Here is an 18,094-nt window from a genome sequence, read left to right as displayed (position 1 = left end):
ACACTTAAGAATAACTGTGTATTAATTACAGAATTAAACCAGTCATATTAATTAGAACAGACAAAAAAACTACTAAGAGGGATAATGTATTAAGTTGTTCATTAACAGTCAGGGCTATGCTGATCAAGTCACCATTTCCCATAGTGTCCATTTCACTTCAACAGGTTTCCTTTTTGGTGTTCAGTCAGTTGTCACCGATCAGGGAGAACATATGGTAATTGTCCCTTTGGGATTGGCTTATTTCACTCAGCATGATGTGTTCCAGATTCCTCCATTTTGTTGCAAATGACTGGATTTCGTTGTTTCTTACTGCGGTATAGTATTCTAAAGAGTACATGTCCCATAATTTCTTTATCCAGTCTACCATTGATGGGCATTTAGGTTGGTTCCAGGTCTTAGCTATTGTGAATTGAGCTGCAATAAACATTAGGCTGCAGACCGCTTTTTTGTTTGCCAATTTAAATTCCTTTGGGTAAATTCCAAGGAGTGGGATGGCTGGGTCGAACGGTAGGGTTATCTTCAGGTTTCTGAGGAATCTCCAGACTGACTTCCATAGTGGCTTGACCAGTTTGCATTCCCACCAACAGTGGGTTAGTGTCCCTTTTTCCCCACATCCTCGCCAGCATCTGTTGTTGGTAGATTTCTGAATGTGAGCCATTCTAACCGGGGTGAGGTGAAACCTCATTGTGGTTTTGATTTGCATTTCCCTGATTGCTAATGACCTTGAACATTTTTTCATGTGCCTGTTGGCCATTTGGATTTCCTCTTTTGAAAAATGTCCATTGAGGTCCTTGGCCCATCTCTTAAGTGGGTTGTTCGTTTTGTTTTTGTGGAGTTTCTTGATCTCTTTGTAGATTCTGGTTTTTAACCCTTTATCTGTTGCATAGTTTGCAAATATTTTTTCCCATTCTGTCGGTTGTCTCTTCACTCTCCTGACTGTTTCTTTGGCAGTACAGAAACTTCTCAATTTGATGCAATCCCAATAGTTAATTTTGGCTTTGACTGCCTGTGCCTCCCGGGTCTTTTCCAGAAACTCTTTGCCTGTGCCAATATCTTGAAGGGTTTCTCCAATGTTCTCTAGTAACTTGATGGTGTCAGGTCGTAGATTTAGGTCTTTAATCCATGTTGAGTGGATTTTTGTGTAAGGTGTAAGGTAGGGGTCTTGCTTCATGCTTCTGCACGTGGAAATCCAGTTTTCCCAGCACCATTTATTGAATAGACTGTCCTTGCTCCAGGAATTGGTTTTAGATCCTTGATCAAATATAAGTTGGCTGTAGATGTTTGGGTTGATTTCTGCCAAAATCTTCTATGAGTTCCAATAGTCTCTTAGTAGAGTTCTTTGGGTCCCCTAAATAAAGAATCATGTCATCTGCAAAGAGGGATAGTTTGACTTCTTCCTTCCCATTTTGTATCCCTTTAATTTCTTTTTCTTGCCTAATAGCTCTGGCTGGAACCTCCAGAGCTATATTGAATAGCAGTGGTGAGAGTGGACATCCCTGTCTGGTACCAGATCTCGGTGGAAATGCTTCCAACTTTTCCCCATTCAATAGGATGTTGGCTGTGGGTTTTTCATAGATTGCTTTGATTGTATTGAGGAATGTTCCTTCCAAACCCAGTTTGCTTAGAGTTTTCATCATGAACGGGTGTTGTATTTTATCAAATGCTTTCTCAGCATCTACTGAGATAATCATATGGTTTTTCTTCTGCAGTCTGTTAATGTGGTGTATCACATTGATTGTCTTGCACACATTAAACCATCCCTGCATACCAGGGATAAATCCCACTTGGTCTGGGTGGATGATCTTTCTGATGTTGTGGGGAGCAAACCGGACTAGACTGAGTTACTGGAATTAAGACTTATTCTATGCATCTGCTCTCCCACAATATGGCGCTGGGAGAGAAGAAAACAGCTTCCGCACAGCTGCCTCCAGTTCAACCAATAAACTGTAGGACTTGCTCCTGATAGGAGAGCAGCGTACTCGGCGTGTGGGCAGCCGAGTTAGGATTGGCGGAGGAGGACTATAAAGGAGGAGAGAGACGGCATGCACCAGGAACATCTAAGGGGAACATCTAGCTGAAGGAACACCTGTGCAGCCCCCGAAGAGAGCCGGCCGGCGGTGTGCCGCTCCCCTGCGGAAGTGGGGAATGTGGCCAGGGGGAACTGCCCTTCCACGGAGGTGGAAGGGATAGTAGCCAACCCGGGAAGAACCAGCAGCAAACCCGGGGAGGGCCGAGCAGACAGAAGAACAGCGCAGGGTCCTGTGTCGTTCCTCCACGAAGAGGGGGAGCGACATAATGGTGCCGTGACTCGGATATGAAGCCTAGGCAGGACTCTGTGTCGTTCCTCCACGAAGAGGGGGAGCGACAGATGTGTTGTTGCATTCTATTGGCGAGAATTTTATTGAGGATTTTTGCATCTATGTTCATCAGGGATATTGGTCTGTAATTCTCTTTCAGTGCTGCATCTTTTTCCGGCTTAGGGATTAAGGTGATGCTGGCTTCATAGAAAGAATTTGGGAGGATTCCCTCTTCTTCGATTGTTCTGAATAGTTTGAGATGAATTGGAGTTAGTTCTTCTTTAAATGTCTGGTAGAATTCAGCAGTGAATCCATCTGGTCCTGGGCTTTTCTTTGTTGGGAGGGCCTTTATTACTGTTTCAATTTCTGTCTCAGTTATGGGTCTGTTTAGGTTTTCGATGTCTTCCTGGTTCAATTTAGGTAGGTTGCATGTGTCCAGGAATCTATCCATTTCTGATAGGTTTCCCTGTTTGCTGGCATACAAGTCCTTGTAGTAATTTCTGATGATTCTTCTTATTTCTGTGGTGTCTGTTGTTACGTTTCCTTTTTCATCTCTGATTTTATTGATTTGGGTCTTTTCTCTTCTTTTTTTAGTTAGTTGGGCCAATGGGGTGTCAATTTTGTTTATTTTTTCAAAAAACCAGCTCCTCGTTTGGCTGATTTTTTGTAATGTTTTTCTTGATTCAATCCTGTTGATTTCTTCTCTGATTTTAATTATTTCTCTTCTCCTACTAGATTTGGGTCTGGTTTGCTGTAGGTTTTCTAGATCCTTGAGGTGAATTGAAAGCTCATCTATTTGGTGCCTTTCCAATTTCTTGATGTAGGCACCTATTGATATAAACTTTCCTCTTAACACTGCTTTTGCTGCGTCCCATAAGTTTTGGTATGTTGTGCTGTTATCCTCATTTACTTCCAGAAAGTTTTTGATTTCTCTTTTGATTTCTTCTATGACCCATTGTTCATTCAGGAGCATGTTGTTCAATCTCCATGTGTTTGCGTATGCTCTAGGGATTCCTGAGTTGCTAATTTCCAACTTCATTCCTTTATGGTCTGAGAAGCTGCATGGTATGATTCTAATTCTTTTGAATTTGCTGAGGCTTGCTTTATGGCCTAGTATGTGGTCAATCCTAGAGAAGGTTCCATGTACTGCTGAGAAGAATGTAAAATCTTTAGCTGTAGGATTGAAAGTTCTGTATATATCTGTTAGATCCATTTGCGCTATAGTGTCGTTTAAATCTACTGTCTCCTTGTTGATCTTCTGTCCTATTGATCTGTCTATTTCTGAGAGTGGAGTATTGAAGTCCCCCAGTACTATTGTATTGGGGTCTAAGTCTCCCTTTAAGTCCGTTAACAAATCTTTTAGATAGACCGGTGCCCTGTAGTTAGGTGCATATACATTGATAATTGTTATATCTTCCTGTTGAATTGATCCCTTAATCATTATGTAGTGTCCCTCTTTGTCTCTCTTAACGGTTTTTGTGGTAAAGTTTATGTTGTCCGATATTAAGATGGCTACGCCCGCTCTTTTTCATTTCTGTTGGCATAGTATATCTTTTTCCAGCCTTTCACTTTCAGTCTGTATGGATCTTTGTTGGAAGATGTGTTTCTTGTAAGCAGCAAATAGATGGGTTTTGTTCCTTAACCCAATCAGCCAATCGGTGTCTTAACTGGACAGTTCAGGCCATTCACGTTCAATGTGACTAATGATAAGTGGTAACTTTGCCCTGCCATTTGCCAAAGATAAGTTCTAATATGTGCTTTGAATTCCCTGTGATCTTTTGCTGTGAGGTTTCCTTCCTTTATCTTCTTTCATATTGATGACCATGTTTCTGTGTTTCTGTGTGTAATACATCTTTAAGCATCTGTTGCAGGGCTGGACGAGTGGCGACAAATTCTTTCAATTTCTGTTTGCTATGAAAAGTCTTTATTTCACCTTCATTCACAAATGATAGCTTTGCAGGATATAATATTCTGGGCTGGCAGTTTTTCTCTCTTATTACCTGGGCTATATCTCGCCATTCCCTCCTAGCTTGTAGAGTTTCTGATGAGAAGTCAGCTGTGAGTCTGATTGGAGATCCTCTGAGAGTAATCTGATGTTTCTCTCTTGCACATTTTAGGATCTTTTCTTTATGTTTCACTGTGGAGAGTTTAATTACAACGTGTCGTGGTGAGGATCTCTTTTGGTCGTGTTTATTAGGGTTTCTGTGGGCTTCCTGTACTAGGATTTCTCTGTCCTTCTCCAAACCTGGGAAATTTTCTGCTAATATCTCACTAAAAAGGCCTTCTAATCCTTTCTCCCTCTCCATGCCTTCAGGAACTCCTAGAACCCGAATGTTGGGTTTTTTAATAGTATCCTGAAGATTCCTGACAATATGTTTTAGATTCCTAATTTCCTCTTCTTTTCTTTGGTCTGATTGTATCCTTTCCTGTTCTCTGTCTTCTAAGTCCGATATTCTCTATTCTGCTTCACCCATTCTGTTTGTAAGGCTCTCTATTGTGTTTTTCATTTGATCTATTGAATTCTTCACTTCAGTCACTGTCCCAGTTTCCTGTTGTACTAGTTGTTTCGTTTCATTTTGATTCCTCCTTAATATTTCATTTTCACGAGAGAGATTTTCTATCTTGTCCATTAAGGATTTCTGTAGTTCAAGAATTTGTTTTTGAGAACTTCTTAATGTTCTTATCAATTTTTTGAGATCTGCTTCTTGCAGATGTCCAAGATGGCGCCTGCTCTTTGTCTTGCTCGCCCTTGCGTTCCAGCGCTGGTGTGTTGAGTCTGCCGCTGGTGTCCCGAACTGTGGGCTCCCATGCTCTCCACGCAGGTCCGCTCCCCTTCCAGCGCCGATGTGTGGACTCGGAGCCCTGGACGTCCCAAGTCTCCCCGCTGTTGTCTGTGTGGCACGCACTCCCCTTCGAGCACTGGCGCGCAGACCCTGCGGCTTGGGCAGCTCGGTCCCGCGGCTCGGCTTCCGCGCGGTGGGCGACCTTGTTCTCCCAGTAGGTCCTCCGATTCACGGCTACTCAATCCAGAAGAGTTTCCTCTGCAATATTTTCCTGGTTCTTTTTTCTGAGGCTACCGTAACTCCCCTTTTATTAAACTAAATTTTCCCGGACTATCAGTGCGCGCCCTTACTATTCCGCCATCTTGGCTCCGCCCCAATTATAGATAATTTTGCATAGGATAGTTATCTGGACATTAATAAAATTCATTTTAAATTATGTCTTTTCAATCTTTATAAAATGTTACTCTTTACATAACATTACTTAAGTAAACTACTTTCTTGTACTCTTACACGCTCTACTTTTTACCTTTTTTAAAATATTTATTTATTTATTTGAAAGACAGAGTTGCACAGAGAGGAGAGGTAGAGAGAGAGAGAGAGAGAGAGAGGTCTTTCATCTGATGGTTCACTACTCAATTGGTTGCAACGGCTGGAGCTGTGCCGATCCAAAGCCAGGAACCAGGAGCCTCTTCCGGGTCTTCCACATGGGTGCAACTACTGCTTTCCCAGGCCATAGCAGAGAGCTGGATGGGAAGTGGATCAGCCGGGTCTTGAACTGGGGCGCATATGGTATCCTGGCGCTTCAGGCCAGGGCGTTAACCCACTGTGCCACAGCGCCGGCCCCTCTACTTTTTACTTTCTCTACCAGCTTTGTTAAAATGTGAGTTAAGCATCATCCAATGCAGAGGTTTATATATTTTGTTTTTATTTAGAGGCCTTCTGAAACAATGCATGTTCAAGATGGTCTGAACCAATACTTAAAATCATACTCTGACTAATCTGAAGCAGCATTTGGAAAAATAAATGATGTGGTGTTCTGCAAGGCTGTATGAGCTCACTATGTTTAGAAGCCTTTTCTGTCTTGGTATTTCTGCATAACTAATATACAGTGACTTAGAAGGAAATGTTGTATTTGTAGCACTCAGGTTGACATTGATATCAAACAGTGAACTGCAGTATATTAGGGATCCTCAAATAAACTGCCTGACTTCTCATTTGCTTCATATGGAGCTGTACAAATGTGTTTTTCTAGGAAAAAAGGTTTACATTTCATGTTGATAAATTTCTATTATTGGACTCAAATGTCTTCAAATTCCTAAAATATCTCCCACAACATTCTGCCTCCCTCCCTATTCAGCTTTATCCCTGTCACTCCCCAGCAAGCACTCAGGGTGCCAGGTGAGTTCAATATGTTATTAGTCATCCTCCTGCTCTTTCTGTGCCATGGGTTCCCTTGTCTCCTGGCAGACTTGGCATTGACACTCTTGCAGGATGAACACATCTCTGCTATACTTTCATCATAAATATGCCCTGTTGTAATTACTGCTGTATATCTGTTTCCTTGCTGACCTCTAATCCCTGGAGGGAAGAGATTCTGTCCTATTTTCTGTAAGAGGGCAGAAACCTGCAATGTGATTGATAGATGCTTAAAGTTTTATGAAAGAATAAATAAAGCTTTTTGTTGATGTTGGATAGGAGACCAGAAGCAAAATGATTTCTTAGAAATGTATAGAATGTATAAAATGATGCTGGTAGAAGATCAGCTGGATGTGGGGTATTGTGGAGTTGGGAGGTGCATTCATGGCTATAGCAGGTGGTTTTATTTATTCATTTACAGTTCACAAAATTTTATCAGGATTTGAGATCGCAGAATTATGACAAGTCCCTTCATGGAAGCTATCAGAGAAGTGTAATGAAGTAGAAGGGGAGGTAGCCAAAAAGAACAAACTCTGTGGCCATACCCTAGGGCCACAAAAGTCTCCACTAGGGGTTTTCTGATTTGAGATTTCAAGCAGCCTGACAAATGGCTCCTTATAAATTCTCCTTATCCTTGAGCAGAACATATCGTCAGCTCCTCAGTCCTGTTTTTGGAAAACAGTGCAGGAAAGAACATCCTTTAAATGTTTTGTGAGTAAAACTTTTGCATTTAGGGGAAATAGGCTCTATACACACTGGTTTCCTTTAAGTCTGAGGAAGAGGAACATTTTTTTTTTTTCATCAACTCTAAAGCAACTCACGGATACTTAGGGAAACTTGTGGGATGTTCTTTTCCGAAATCTGTATTTTCTAGGACATTTTATTCTACCTTAGGGCATTCAGCTGGTCTATGGGCCATATTTTCTTGCTGCTTAGAGGAAGAGATACAATTTTGAGTTTTCTGGTTAGCTGTGCCTCATTCCAAAATGAACCCCTAAGGTCATCAGTTGCTACCACCACTAACCAGTGCTACCATAATGCTCATCCTCATTTATCATGATCACACACTCCTGTGTCCCATATAATAATTGACATATTAGGTGCTTTGCCAATGCTCTCTCATTCCATCGTAAGAAATTAATGACACTGGTGTGCTACTGATTTCACAGAAGTATAATCTGATGTAAAGTGTTTGTTTTTTAAAACTCCAGCTAGTTGGTAAGAGAGACAGCATCTGAACCTGAGCCTATAATCATGGTGCTCACTCTGTAATCAGAGAAAAGAGACAACTCATGGTAGTGCAGCATAGCACTTGTAGCATGCTTTTATAAGGGAAGCCAAGAATTACCTTATATAAGGAGAGAGCCTCTGTCAATCAACAGAAAGACACCTAAAATTTACCCTCCTGTACTAGAACAGAAATTTTTATAAGAAAAAGACAAATATCTCAAACACACACTTCCTTCAATTTGTGTGAATGAAGGAGAGCTCAATGAGACTCTTCCAATAATCAGATGTATAATTTCAGGCAACAGAGATTTAAACACACGAAACTGGAATGTGTGAGGTCTTATATCCTTGGTCAGTTGGAGGAAGGGACGGAGAAAGGGAATATCGTTATGTTATTGGAATTGTATCTACAAAGCACATTGAATCTGTTAAAAATGAATTAAAATTAAAAAGAATAAAAATGAAAAACTCTTGGACTGAATTTATAAAAACCAGTATAAGTGTCCTTTAAAAGGTTAATAGGAAAATGGAAGGAAAAGAGAGTTTATTTTGGTACAAATGCATTTCTGATATCCCTGCATAGCTTTTTTATTGCTTACTTATTTATTTGAAAGAGTAAGGGAGAAAGAGAGAGGAGAGGGAGAGAAGGAGAGGGAGGAGGAGAGGGAGAGGGACAGGGAGATAGAGATACCATCTATCTGCTAATTCACTCCCCAAATGGCCACAACAGCCAGATTTGGGACAGACCAAAGCCAGGAACCTGGAACTCCATCTGGGTCTCCCACATGGATGGCAGAGGCCCAAGTAATTGAGCCAACAACTGTTGCCCCCAAACCCATTTTAAGAAAGCTGGATTGGAAATGGAATAGCTAGGAATTGAACTAAGTACTCTGATACAAGATGTGGGTATCCCAGGTGACAGCTTAACCCAGTGTAACACAATGTCTGTATATTTTACACATTTTCCATGTCTTATGATAAAGATTTTTGGCACCGAAAAAATAGCCATAAATTTTATATTATAGAACCTCTATATTCAAATGATTCTGTTTATAGTTGTCTCTCTTGCTCATGCTTGTTATGCAAATATTGATCATATAATGATGAATAAACAAGAACGTACCTCTTAGTAGCTTAATTTAGTTATATCATAATATTTTCAAATAACTCATTATCACACATGGGATAACCATAATTCTAGATGTATAAAAATTAAAGGATATAATTTCAGAAGTATTTTATTTTGATTTGACTTAAAGAATGTGTAATGGTAATTTTTAATACATAGACAACAAATGCAGCATAGTATTTTTCAGTCAAAAGCAAGCCAGGTTTAAACTATAGTTATCAACTATTGGAGAAGTAACTTAGGATAGACACTGTATTTTATAAGTTGCAGGTGAAAGAATGGAGACACCTGTATCAGGGAGGTAAGTTTAGGAACCATGTACTCTTTATTTTTAATTATTTTATAAATTTATGTATTTCTTTACAAAGTAGAGTTACAGAGAGAGGGACACACACACAGAGATCTTCCATATTCTGGTTTTCTCCCTGACTGCAACAGGCAAAGCTGGGCCAGGATAAAGTCAGTAGCCAGGAGCTTCTCTTGGGTCTCCCACTGGCTACAGGGTCATCTGCCACTGTTTTCCAAGGTTTGCAGGGAACTGGTTCGGAAGTGGAGAAGCCAGGACAAGAACCTGGACCCATATGGGATGCTGGTGTTGCCGGAGGTGACTAAAGATTCTATGCCAAAATGCTGGTCCTTATTTTGTAAAAATTATGTTTAAGTTGGGGAAGAAAGCAGTATGTTTACATAGATTTTGGTAATGTGCAAATTCTCTACTCTTTTGAAGGTGACAAACAGAAATTCATAACATTGAGAAGTCCATAACACTTGCTTTGGATACCTTCTATACTCAGATGGGTCTGTTTATAGTTGTCGCAGTTGCACTTCCTTGTTATGGGGTCTGAAGATTAGATACGGTTCAAATTTTGACAATGCAAATAGACTATATGCTTATCCAGACTAAATATTTATCCATAACTGCTAATAGGAAATATGGGATCAATAAATATTAGCTAATTTTTAAGATTCAAGATACAAGATCTGATTCTGATTGACAGAAAATAACCAGCAGTTGAAGTGAGTATTTTGGGGTTAGGATCCAGAAGTATACTACCATCAGTATACTTTGAAAACAGAGAATTTGGGATTGTTAAAGCAAAGAATCTTGGTGACCCCTGAGTCCCCAGAGGTGACACCCAGAACTATAATGAGAAGGTGTTCTCTGATGGTTCTGGTACTTCGGAAGCTCAGAGGTCGGACCACGTGGAGCTATGACTCAATCTCAGTGGGAGGGCCATTTCCTCACAGGAGCTCAGGCCTCCAAAGCACAGGACCTCTTTTGGAGTTGAGACTCAGATTTCTTAAAAGGGCACTCCAGTGGTTGGTTCTGTTTCTTCAGGGGCAGGGTAGAGGATGACAAAAGTTGTTCTGGAAGAGGATAGAGCATAAAACTTGGAAATAGCACCAATGAAGCTGGGCAAAGAACTATTGCTGTGATGGCATTGTAAGAGCCATCAAACATGGTAGAATTACTTGTTTCTCTGGCAGTTTCCAGTTTTGTAACATCCCCCAATTAACAGGACTCAGCAGGGAACCAGTTGGCAATGATTGTGATTCATGAGTTACAGCATCATTATAAAAAGTAGATTCTATAGAATGCTTGATTTAGAGCAGAGATACAATAAATGCATAGCCAATGCAATGGGATGATGTACTTGTAATACGACTAAGTTCAACCTGGCCATGGCAAGGGTTTTATTAGGTGTACCAACTCAAACTAATTAGCAGTGGCTAATAACAATAGCTAGGCAAGTTCTTCCACAGTTCACTGAGTGTTACCACATACATTCTTCTGTAAGGCTGCCAGTTGACACTTTTCAGGTCTGTCTTAGAGGTGTTTTCTCTGCATTTTACCAAAGCTTTACTTTTCTTAGAATACTGAGGCTTCCCATTTAACAGCCAACAGTAGAGTTTCAGGTTGTGTCTAAGTCAGCTTCTGTTTTGAAGCATTCTAGCTGCATAGAGACTTTGGCTCAACTCAACTATATGTCTTCTGTTTTCAGGATATCTTTCATATTTCTCAATTGCCCTAATTTCTGTTTACTAATGGATTATTTCCAAAGACTTAGCATTTGCTGTATCTATTCTTAGGTGATATGTATTTTTAATTTTAAATTATTTTTGCTTATTTAATTTATTTTGAAAGAGATGGATTTTTCCATATGCCGGTTTACTCCTCACATGCCTGCAACAGCTGAGGCTGGGCCAAATTGAAAATAGGAAACCAGGAACCAGGAGCTCAACCCAGGTCTTCCACATGGGTGGCAATGACCTCTTAACTCGACCTATTACTGCTGCCTCTCATGGTGCCTTAGCAGGAGCTGGAACTGGAAGTCAGGACTCCACTAGGTTTGGAATCAAGTCATACACAAATGATTTTTAGGAGGAGTGAGCTAAAAATATAATTGTCATAGCTCCTACACAAAAAATCTGGCAAGTTCTTCAGGTGGTTGGGGACACTTTCTGTATAAATTAATCCAGTGGCACAGACTTAATTGATTGCTATGGTATAATGTTAAAATTAGATTTTCTTCCCTAGTAATGACTGATTCAAGAGAACAATAAATATTAAGTTCCAAAGTGAATTTTCAGATTATCAAGATGGGAGACAGATCAGATGAGAATGAGAATACCCAGTTCAAAAATATTGCAGAAGTTGTTATAGACATAAGGAAAACAGACTGCAAGGTAAAATTTAAGATCTTCATTTTCCTAGGATTCGGAGTGCTCAAAGAGGAAACAGGGATATACGCATAGAACAGTCTTCTTGGCAACCTTACTTTTGCACACCCTTTACAGAGCTTGTTCAATACATTACGTATGATGCAAGTGGTCTTTGCAAGAATTGTCAGCCCTTGTTGTCAGAGCTTTCCTTTCTAAGAACTAGTTTTCTCTTCCTCCTTTTTTTTTTTTTTTTTTTTTTTTTTTTTTTTTTTTTAGATCAGGGGTACTTAAACATAGAGGATGTATAAACAGGGAATCTTGTGACACAAGGAGATGCTGCCAAATGGGGTTATCATAGGATTTCTAAAAAGAAATACTATAGAGAAAGCTGTTAAGAGTCCACTCCCTCATCAAAAAGAGCAGGATCAGGGATGTGGAGAAGCTTCATGGTGCCCTTCATAGAACCCTAATTGTGGAGGATTTTATCGTAGACAGAAGTTGTTATCTAACATGGAAGAATTTTTTTGTTTTAAAATTTTATTAGAACTAGAGATTTCTAAAAATTAATTCAAAATGAATGACATGCGATTTTCAGCAAAAACAGCATAGAAATAGTAAGTTGGTCAGTTAGTCACCTATTGGAATAGGGTAGCTAATAAATAGAATTTGAATTAGTATTTTGGTGATACAAGAGTCAAGATTGCCTTAGGAAGGGTAACTACACCACAGAGCTGTTTGAATTAGATGATTCCTAGATCAATTTGTCTATAATATGGCATGTATTTATGATATCAATTTGTAATAAACTGTCTTGACTGTGGAAAATTGAAATCTTTATGGTGTTAGTGATTATTAAAAGAGATGTCCCTTAGAACATAGAAGCTTAAGCACAGCTTTCTGAATCTGCTTTGTTTTCACACTATAGATGATAGGGTTCATCACAGGGGGTATGAGCAAGTATACATTAGCAATGAGGGTGGGGACATAGGGTGGGGCACGTTTTCCAAATCTGTGAACAAAAGATAGACTGATCAAAGGGATGTAGAATATGGCCACAGCAGTGATATGAGAGATGCAGGTACTAAAGGCCTTCTTCCTCTCTTCTGGGGATGCAATGCTGAGAACTGAACGAATGATCAGGACGTAGGAAAGCAGGATGAAAATGGAGTCCACTCCAGCAGTAGAGATAATTGCAGTGAGTCCAAATGCACTATTGATTTTGGTGTCTGAACAAGAGAGCTTCATTACGTCAGGGTGGAAACAATAGGAATGGTGGAGCACATGGCTATGGCAGAACACTAGACGCTTCAGAAGCAGGACTAGTGGTATCAAAATGAGTGTTCCCCTGGTAACAACTGCTAAACCAATCTGTGCAATTCTTGCATGAGTTAGAATGGCAGCGTATCTCAAGGGGTTAGAAATGGCCACAAACCGATCAAAGGCCATAGCCAACAGCACTGAGGATTCCATGGAAGTAAAAAGGTGAATGAAGAACATCTGTGATAAACAGGCATTGAAGCTGATCTCCCGGGCATTGAGCCAGAATATTCCCAGCACTGTCACCAGTGTAGAGATGCATAAGCCAATGTCAGTGGTGGACAGCATGGAGAGGAAATAGTACATGGGCTCATGGAGGGTTGGTTCGGTGAGAACCATGAACAGGATCAAGGTATTTCCAGAAAGAGCAGTAAAATAGAGGCAGCAGAAGGGGATGGAGATCCAGACATGGGCCCATTCAAGTCCAGGAACTCCCGTCAGGATAAAAGTAGGGGAAGTCGAGTTATGGAAGATGGACATTATAGTCTGCAGCACCAGAATTCTCACATAAGATATTGATTTCCTAAATTATAGAATTAGAATTATATTGGTTGAACTTTAAAATGTATTCAGTAAAGTGCATAAAACTATAGGGCAGAGTTCAATGAGATTTGACATTTGCAACCCCAAAGTCCTGCTCATGCCCCACCCCATCAATGTCATACTTGCTAGTAGAAATGAGAAATATGCAATCACATTAAAGAACAGGTAGCTAGCTTCCTCAAAATTTAAACATAAGCTTACCATATGACTTAGAAATTCTACTCCAAGGAATCTACTGAAGGGAAATGAATGCATGTATATGCAGAAGACCCAGAAGCACAGAAGTGTTTACAACAACATTATTCACTATAGCCTCAAGCTGAAAACAGTGTAAACGTCTACAAGCTAATTGGTGATAAAACTGTGAAATATCCATAAGATGAAATACTATCAAGCATAAAAGGACAGAAGTACTGATATATGTGGCAACATGGATGCACCCCAAACACTTTATGCTGAGTGAAAGATACCTAAAGCAAAAGATTTTGTATTTTATAATCTACTTTTATGAAATAGCTAGAAAAGAATTTTTTTTAGACAGAAAGGAAGGTTGTATCTCTGAGGGTGGGAGTGAGATTGTTAGCAAAGTAGCACAAGGGAATTTTTCTGGGTGATGGAGAAATGTTCTACAATTGGATTGTGCTGACATTGGCTTATGCACACTATAAATTTACTAAAATTCTTATAATTTTATACTTTCTATGACATACAAGTTATATTTCAATAAAGCTGTTAAAATAAGGCTGGATTTAAGTTTCTTTTATAAAATACTGAGTGTCAAAAAGCAATAGCTAAACTGTAAAATAATTCTTGGCAAACATATTAGTTTTAACTGGTTTCACTGAGAAAAGTAACAAATACCTAAAAGTTAAGACAATATACCTACCATACCATATAATCTTTACAAGTAAAATGTGAAATGTTGCAGTGTTTTCTAAGTGAGCTTGAGCTGAAATGAGAAAAAGAGAAACCCAAGAAAAGAAATTCACCATCTTAAAGGATGGACAGAGACATTTGCCAGCAATGGAGTATTTGCTGTGTTTTCTAAAAAACCTGATACTGGCCGGCGCCGCAGCTCACTAGGCTAATCCTCCACCTGCAGCGCTGGCACCCTGGGTTCTAGTCCTGGTTGGGGCGCTGGATTCTGTCCCTGTTGCTCCTTTTCCAGTCTAGCTCCCTGCTGTGGCCTGGGAAGGCAGTGGAGGATGGCCCAAGTGCTTGGGCCCTGCACCCGCATGGGAGACCAGGAGGAAGCACCTGGCTCCTGGCTTTGGATCGGTGCAGAGTGCTGGTCGTGGCGGCCATTTGGGGGGTGAACCAACAGAAGGAAGAACTTTCTCTCTGTCTCTCTCTCTCACTGTCTAACTCTGCCTGTCAAAAATAAATAAATAAATAAAAACTGATACTAAAAAATTATTTCTACATTGTAGTATTTGATGCTTACATAATTAAAAAAATTAATATCTACTTGGAAACAAATAAACCCTGAGATTGAATTAAAAGTATAGGAGGAGATCTGGGTGTACATTTAGTTAGCAATAAATGTAGTCTTTAAAACCTGTAGTTAGAAAATGAATTGTTGAGTAAAAGGGGTTCAATAAACTGACTACACATTTGGAAAAACATAAATAAAGTATATCACCACAAAGTATGTTGAAATTATTTCCTGATGGTTAGATGTGTAAATATCAACAAACACATGTGTTTTACAATAAAATATAAGTAAATATTTACATAATCCTGGAGTGCAAAATAGTGTTATAAAGAAAAAGATATAAACTGTGGAGGTAAAGATTGATGCATTTGATTTGGTAAAATACAAGTAACAGTTTTACGGAAGCCACTTCCACAGGTTTAAAACATTAATTACAACCTGGGGGAATCTTTGAATCACATGTGATATTTAGCTGGATAAAGTGCTTATTTACAATAGGACAGTGAAAAATTATGATAAAAAAATGAGCGAAGGCATTAAAATGGAATTCTCCAAAGAACTTCCACTTAATACAAGAAGAAAACAACCTCACAGTCAGCCAAAGGAATGGCAATCAAAACAATTACTAATCTTGACAAAGTTTAGTAGATTTTTTTAGGCTGCAGGAAATCGGGCACACTTTTGTGGTAAGGAGTGTTTAAGTAAAATTTGTCATTATTTGTTTATGCACTTTAGAGTTCATTTCCTTTGAATCAACAATATAATTTCTCAGAAATTAGTAATACTACTAATAATAGCTACTGCTTATCATGTGCTGTAGAAATCAATCATGCTTTTATCATTTGCTAATTACTCCTTTGTATAATAAGCATGGAAGCCTACTTTGTATAATGACCTTTTATTTTCAAGATACTATATACTGTTTATAAAGATATTAGCATATTAAGTATGAAACATTGTGCTAATTTCTTAAATTTAGAAAATTTTTCCCCTTATTTACACTACAAGAGCAAACATCTACTTGCTATTTCTTATACTTAATGGGAGAAAAATATCTGTTTTCAATTTGTTAGTTCCTTTGTTATTTTGTGACTTAGTGTTTCTTCATCTAGTCAGAGGTTGCTGTCAAGTATTCCTAAATGATAAGAAGAGTCTGCTCTGACAAAAACATTACCAATTACCTATAGTCTGTTTCTCAGCACCATGGCTCTCTAGAGTGCAAGAAAGGAGAAGGCTAATAGGCTTAGTATCAGAAGTTCCATATCTGAGGTTGATATCCTTTTGGTGTTCTCCACTCTCCAGGCAGTCACCTTGGTCAAATCTCAAAATCTCTTGGTAACATGAATGGGTGTGTAACTAGACATAGTTGAAATCTATGCATGAACATTTTAGGAAAAGATAGGGATTATTCATATAGAATCTCTAAGAAGTATGACTAATCAAGACAAAGGGTAGAACACTCTTCCTATGTTATCAAGAGGAATATGAAGTATGACTTTCTAGACTTATAGTTATCTTTTATACAAGAAAGTCTGAAGCTAGATCTTGCTACAGAAAAAAATCAGCTGCCATCACATGATGATTTGTGAAAACAATGGCGACCAATTCAGTTTCACTGGATGAGAGACTGGAAGATAGAGGATGTATAGAATATTGTCAGAGAGAAGAAAAATCAGCAGTAAGCCAGAGTCTTTACTACATAGCCCTCATATGCATAACTCTAAGTTAACCATTAACAGGCTGTGACTAACATCTCTAGTTCTCAGATGATGTGACGTAGGTTCAGAGGAAGAACATGTTGGAGGTTTACATTGATAGGTAAAATGAATTCAGTGTGTAAAATCCAGGTATTTGACCCTAAATGTGCGATCATTTTACTCTGCCACGCTGCCTCTCTGGTATTTAAAACCAAGCTAAAAATAAATAAGCCAGGTTGCTGTAGACCTAAGAGAATGAATGGAATTAATGTGCTATAGTAAATATAAACTAATAAGAAATACAAGGGAAGCAATATTGAGGATATGCCAGGAACCAGATTTGGAGATTTAGTAATCATGTCAGGAAATGTACTTGTATGAGAAGTACAGTATTGGGTATGATTAAATGGATGATAAGACCCATCTATTTTGACTCTGGGGTTTCTGAATTGGTATTAGCCCCTTAAATTGAACAACCATTGGGGAGTAAATATAGTTAGAAGCTTAAGGGGCTTGGAGACCAAGGGCCAGAGTTAAGCAGGGTAGAATCTTACCTTTCAAGATGTAGAGAATTAGAAGGGACACAGATGTAGATGTTGGAGGAGCAAGAGCTGAAGACTGGTTAAATTATTGCCCTTGACTTCACTTCCAAGAACTTCTTCCTTGTGTTTATCTATGCTAGGTTACTCATGATACAACTTGAAGTCATCAGTTACATTTATTACAGACACGGAGAACTACTGTGTTTGATCTGAGAGCAGTTGTTTGCCTTCGCCTTCAGACCGGGAGGAAGGACTTCCCTTATTCTTCTTTAAATTAGGGATTATGAAGGTGACCGATTTACCTCTGTATGTAGAGATTTTAAAGGAAATTTGTTGGTAGAGTCATTTATCCAATTGGGATGCATGTAGCCCTGTGGGATTTTTGTGCCATTATGTAATGCTGCACTTCTCTGTCCCAGGGTATTGAGCTGGCATTGGAAATGTGGATGCTTAGACAAGCAGAAAAAATAAAACAAAGAAAAATAAACAAATATTGACACAGGGAATCTGTGTTCACATGATTTAATTAAAGGTGAAATAGAACCATTGCTTCAAAGATGGATAGAGCATTTAAGATGAGGATATTGTATTTTCTCTTTTTAAAATTTTGCTATGTGTTTCCTATAAGTAATAGATTTACAGAATTTTTGTGTAGGACTGATTGGAGTAACAGATGCTTTGAAAGTATCTCCAGGCAATAGCATAGTACCAGTTATTAGCACATATGCATAACAAGCCTCTTAAAATGAGCAAATGGAATCTTATAATTCAGAAGCAAGCAGTGAAAAAAGAATGACAAAGTCACAGGACTCCAAGGGAGTTGCTCTTTCAACAGATGAAAGATTTGACATGTTGGAACTGAAGTAGAAGCAACTACTAGAAAAATGAAAGGGTCTGACTTTTATTCAAGGATAGCCTCATCTACCTCCTGTATAGTGATTAATGCTTTCCAGATAATTTCAGGCCAATCTAGCTAGTTTGTTTAGTAGGACTTGTTTACAAATCTTTGTAGTTATAATTTTGTTGTACATTTTTAGAAAA

At 38.9% G+C, this 18,094-nt stretch overlaps 1 protein-coding gene across 1 annotated transcript; it reads right to left on the bottom strand.

Moving 5' to 3' along the window:
• Window positions 1-12,371: 12,371 nt before the first annotated feature.
• On the bottom strand, window positions 12,372-13,316 carry LOC100348371 (olfactory receptor 51F2-like). The gene has a single exon (XM_008267872.3). It carries the CDS (start codon window positions 13,314-13,316, stop codon window positions 12,372-12,374), a length of 945 nt encoding a protein of 314 aa, XP_008266094.2.
• Between the last annotated feature and the right edge of the window lie 4,778 nt (window positions 13,317-18,094).

The sequence above is a fragment of the Oryctolagus cuniculus genome, chromosome 1 (assembly GCF_964237555.1).
Source record: "Oryctolagus cuniculus chromosome 1, mOryCun1.1, whole genome shotgun sequence".
Taxonomy (NCBI): Eukaryota; Metazoa; Chordata; class Mammalia; order Lagomorpha; family Leporidae; genus Oryctolagus; species Oryctolagus cuniculus.
The sequence above is the reverse complement of the archived record's forward strand: the minus strand, read 5'-3'. Positions and strand labels throughout refer to the sequence as shown.

What these genes read in the sequence shown, in the direction of transcription:
- LOC100348371 (XM_008267872.3), bottom strand. Translation starts at nt 13,316, where the DNA reads ATGTCCATCTTCCATAACTCGACTTCCCCTACTTTTATCCTGACGGGA.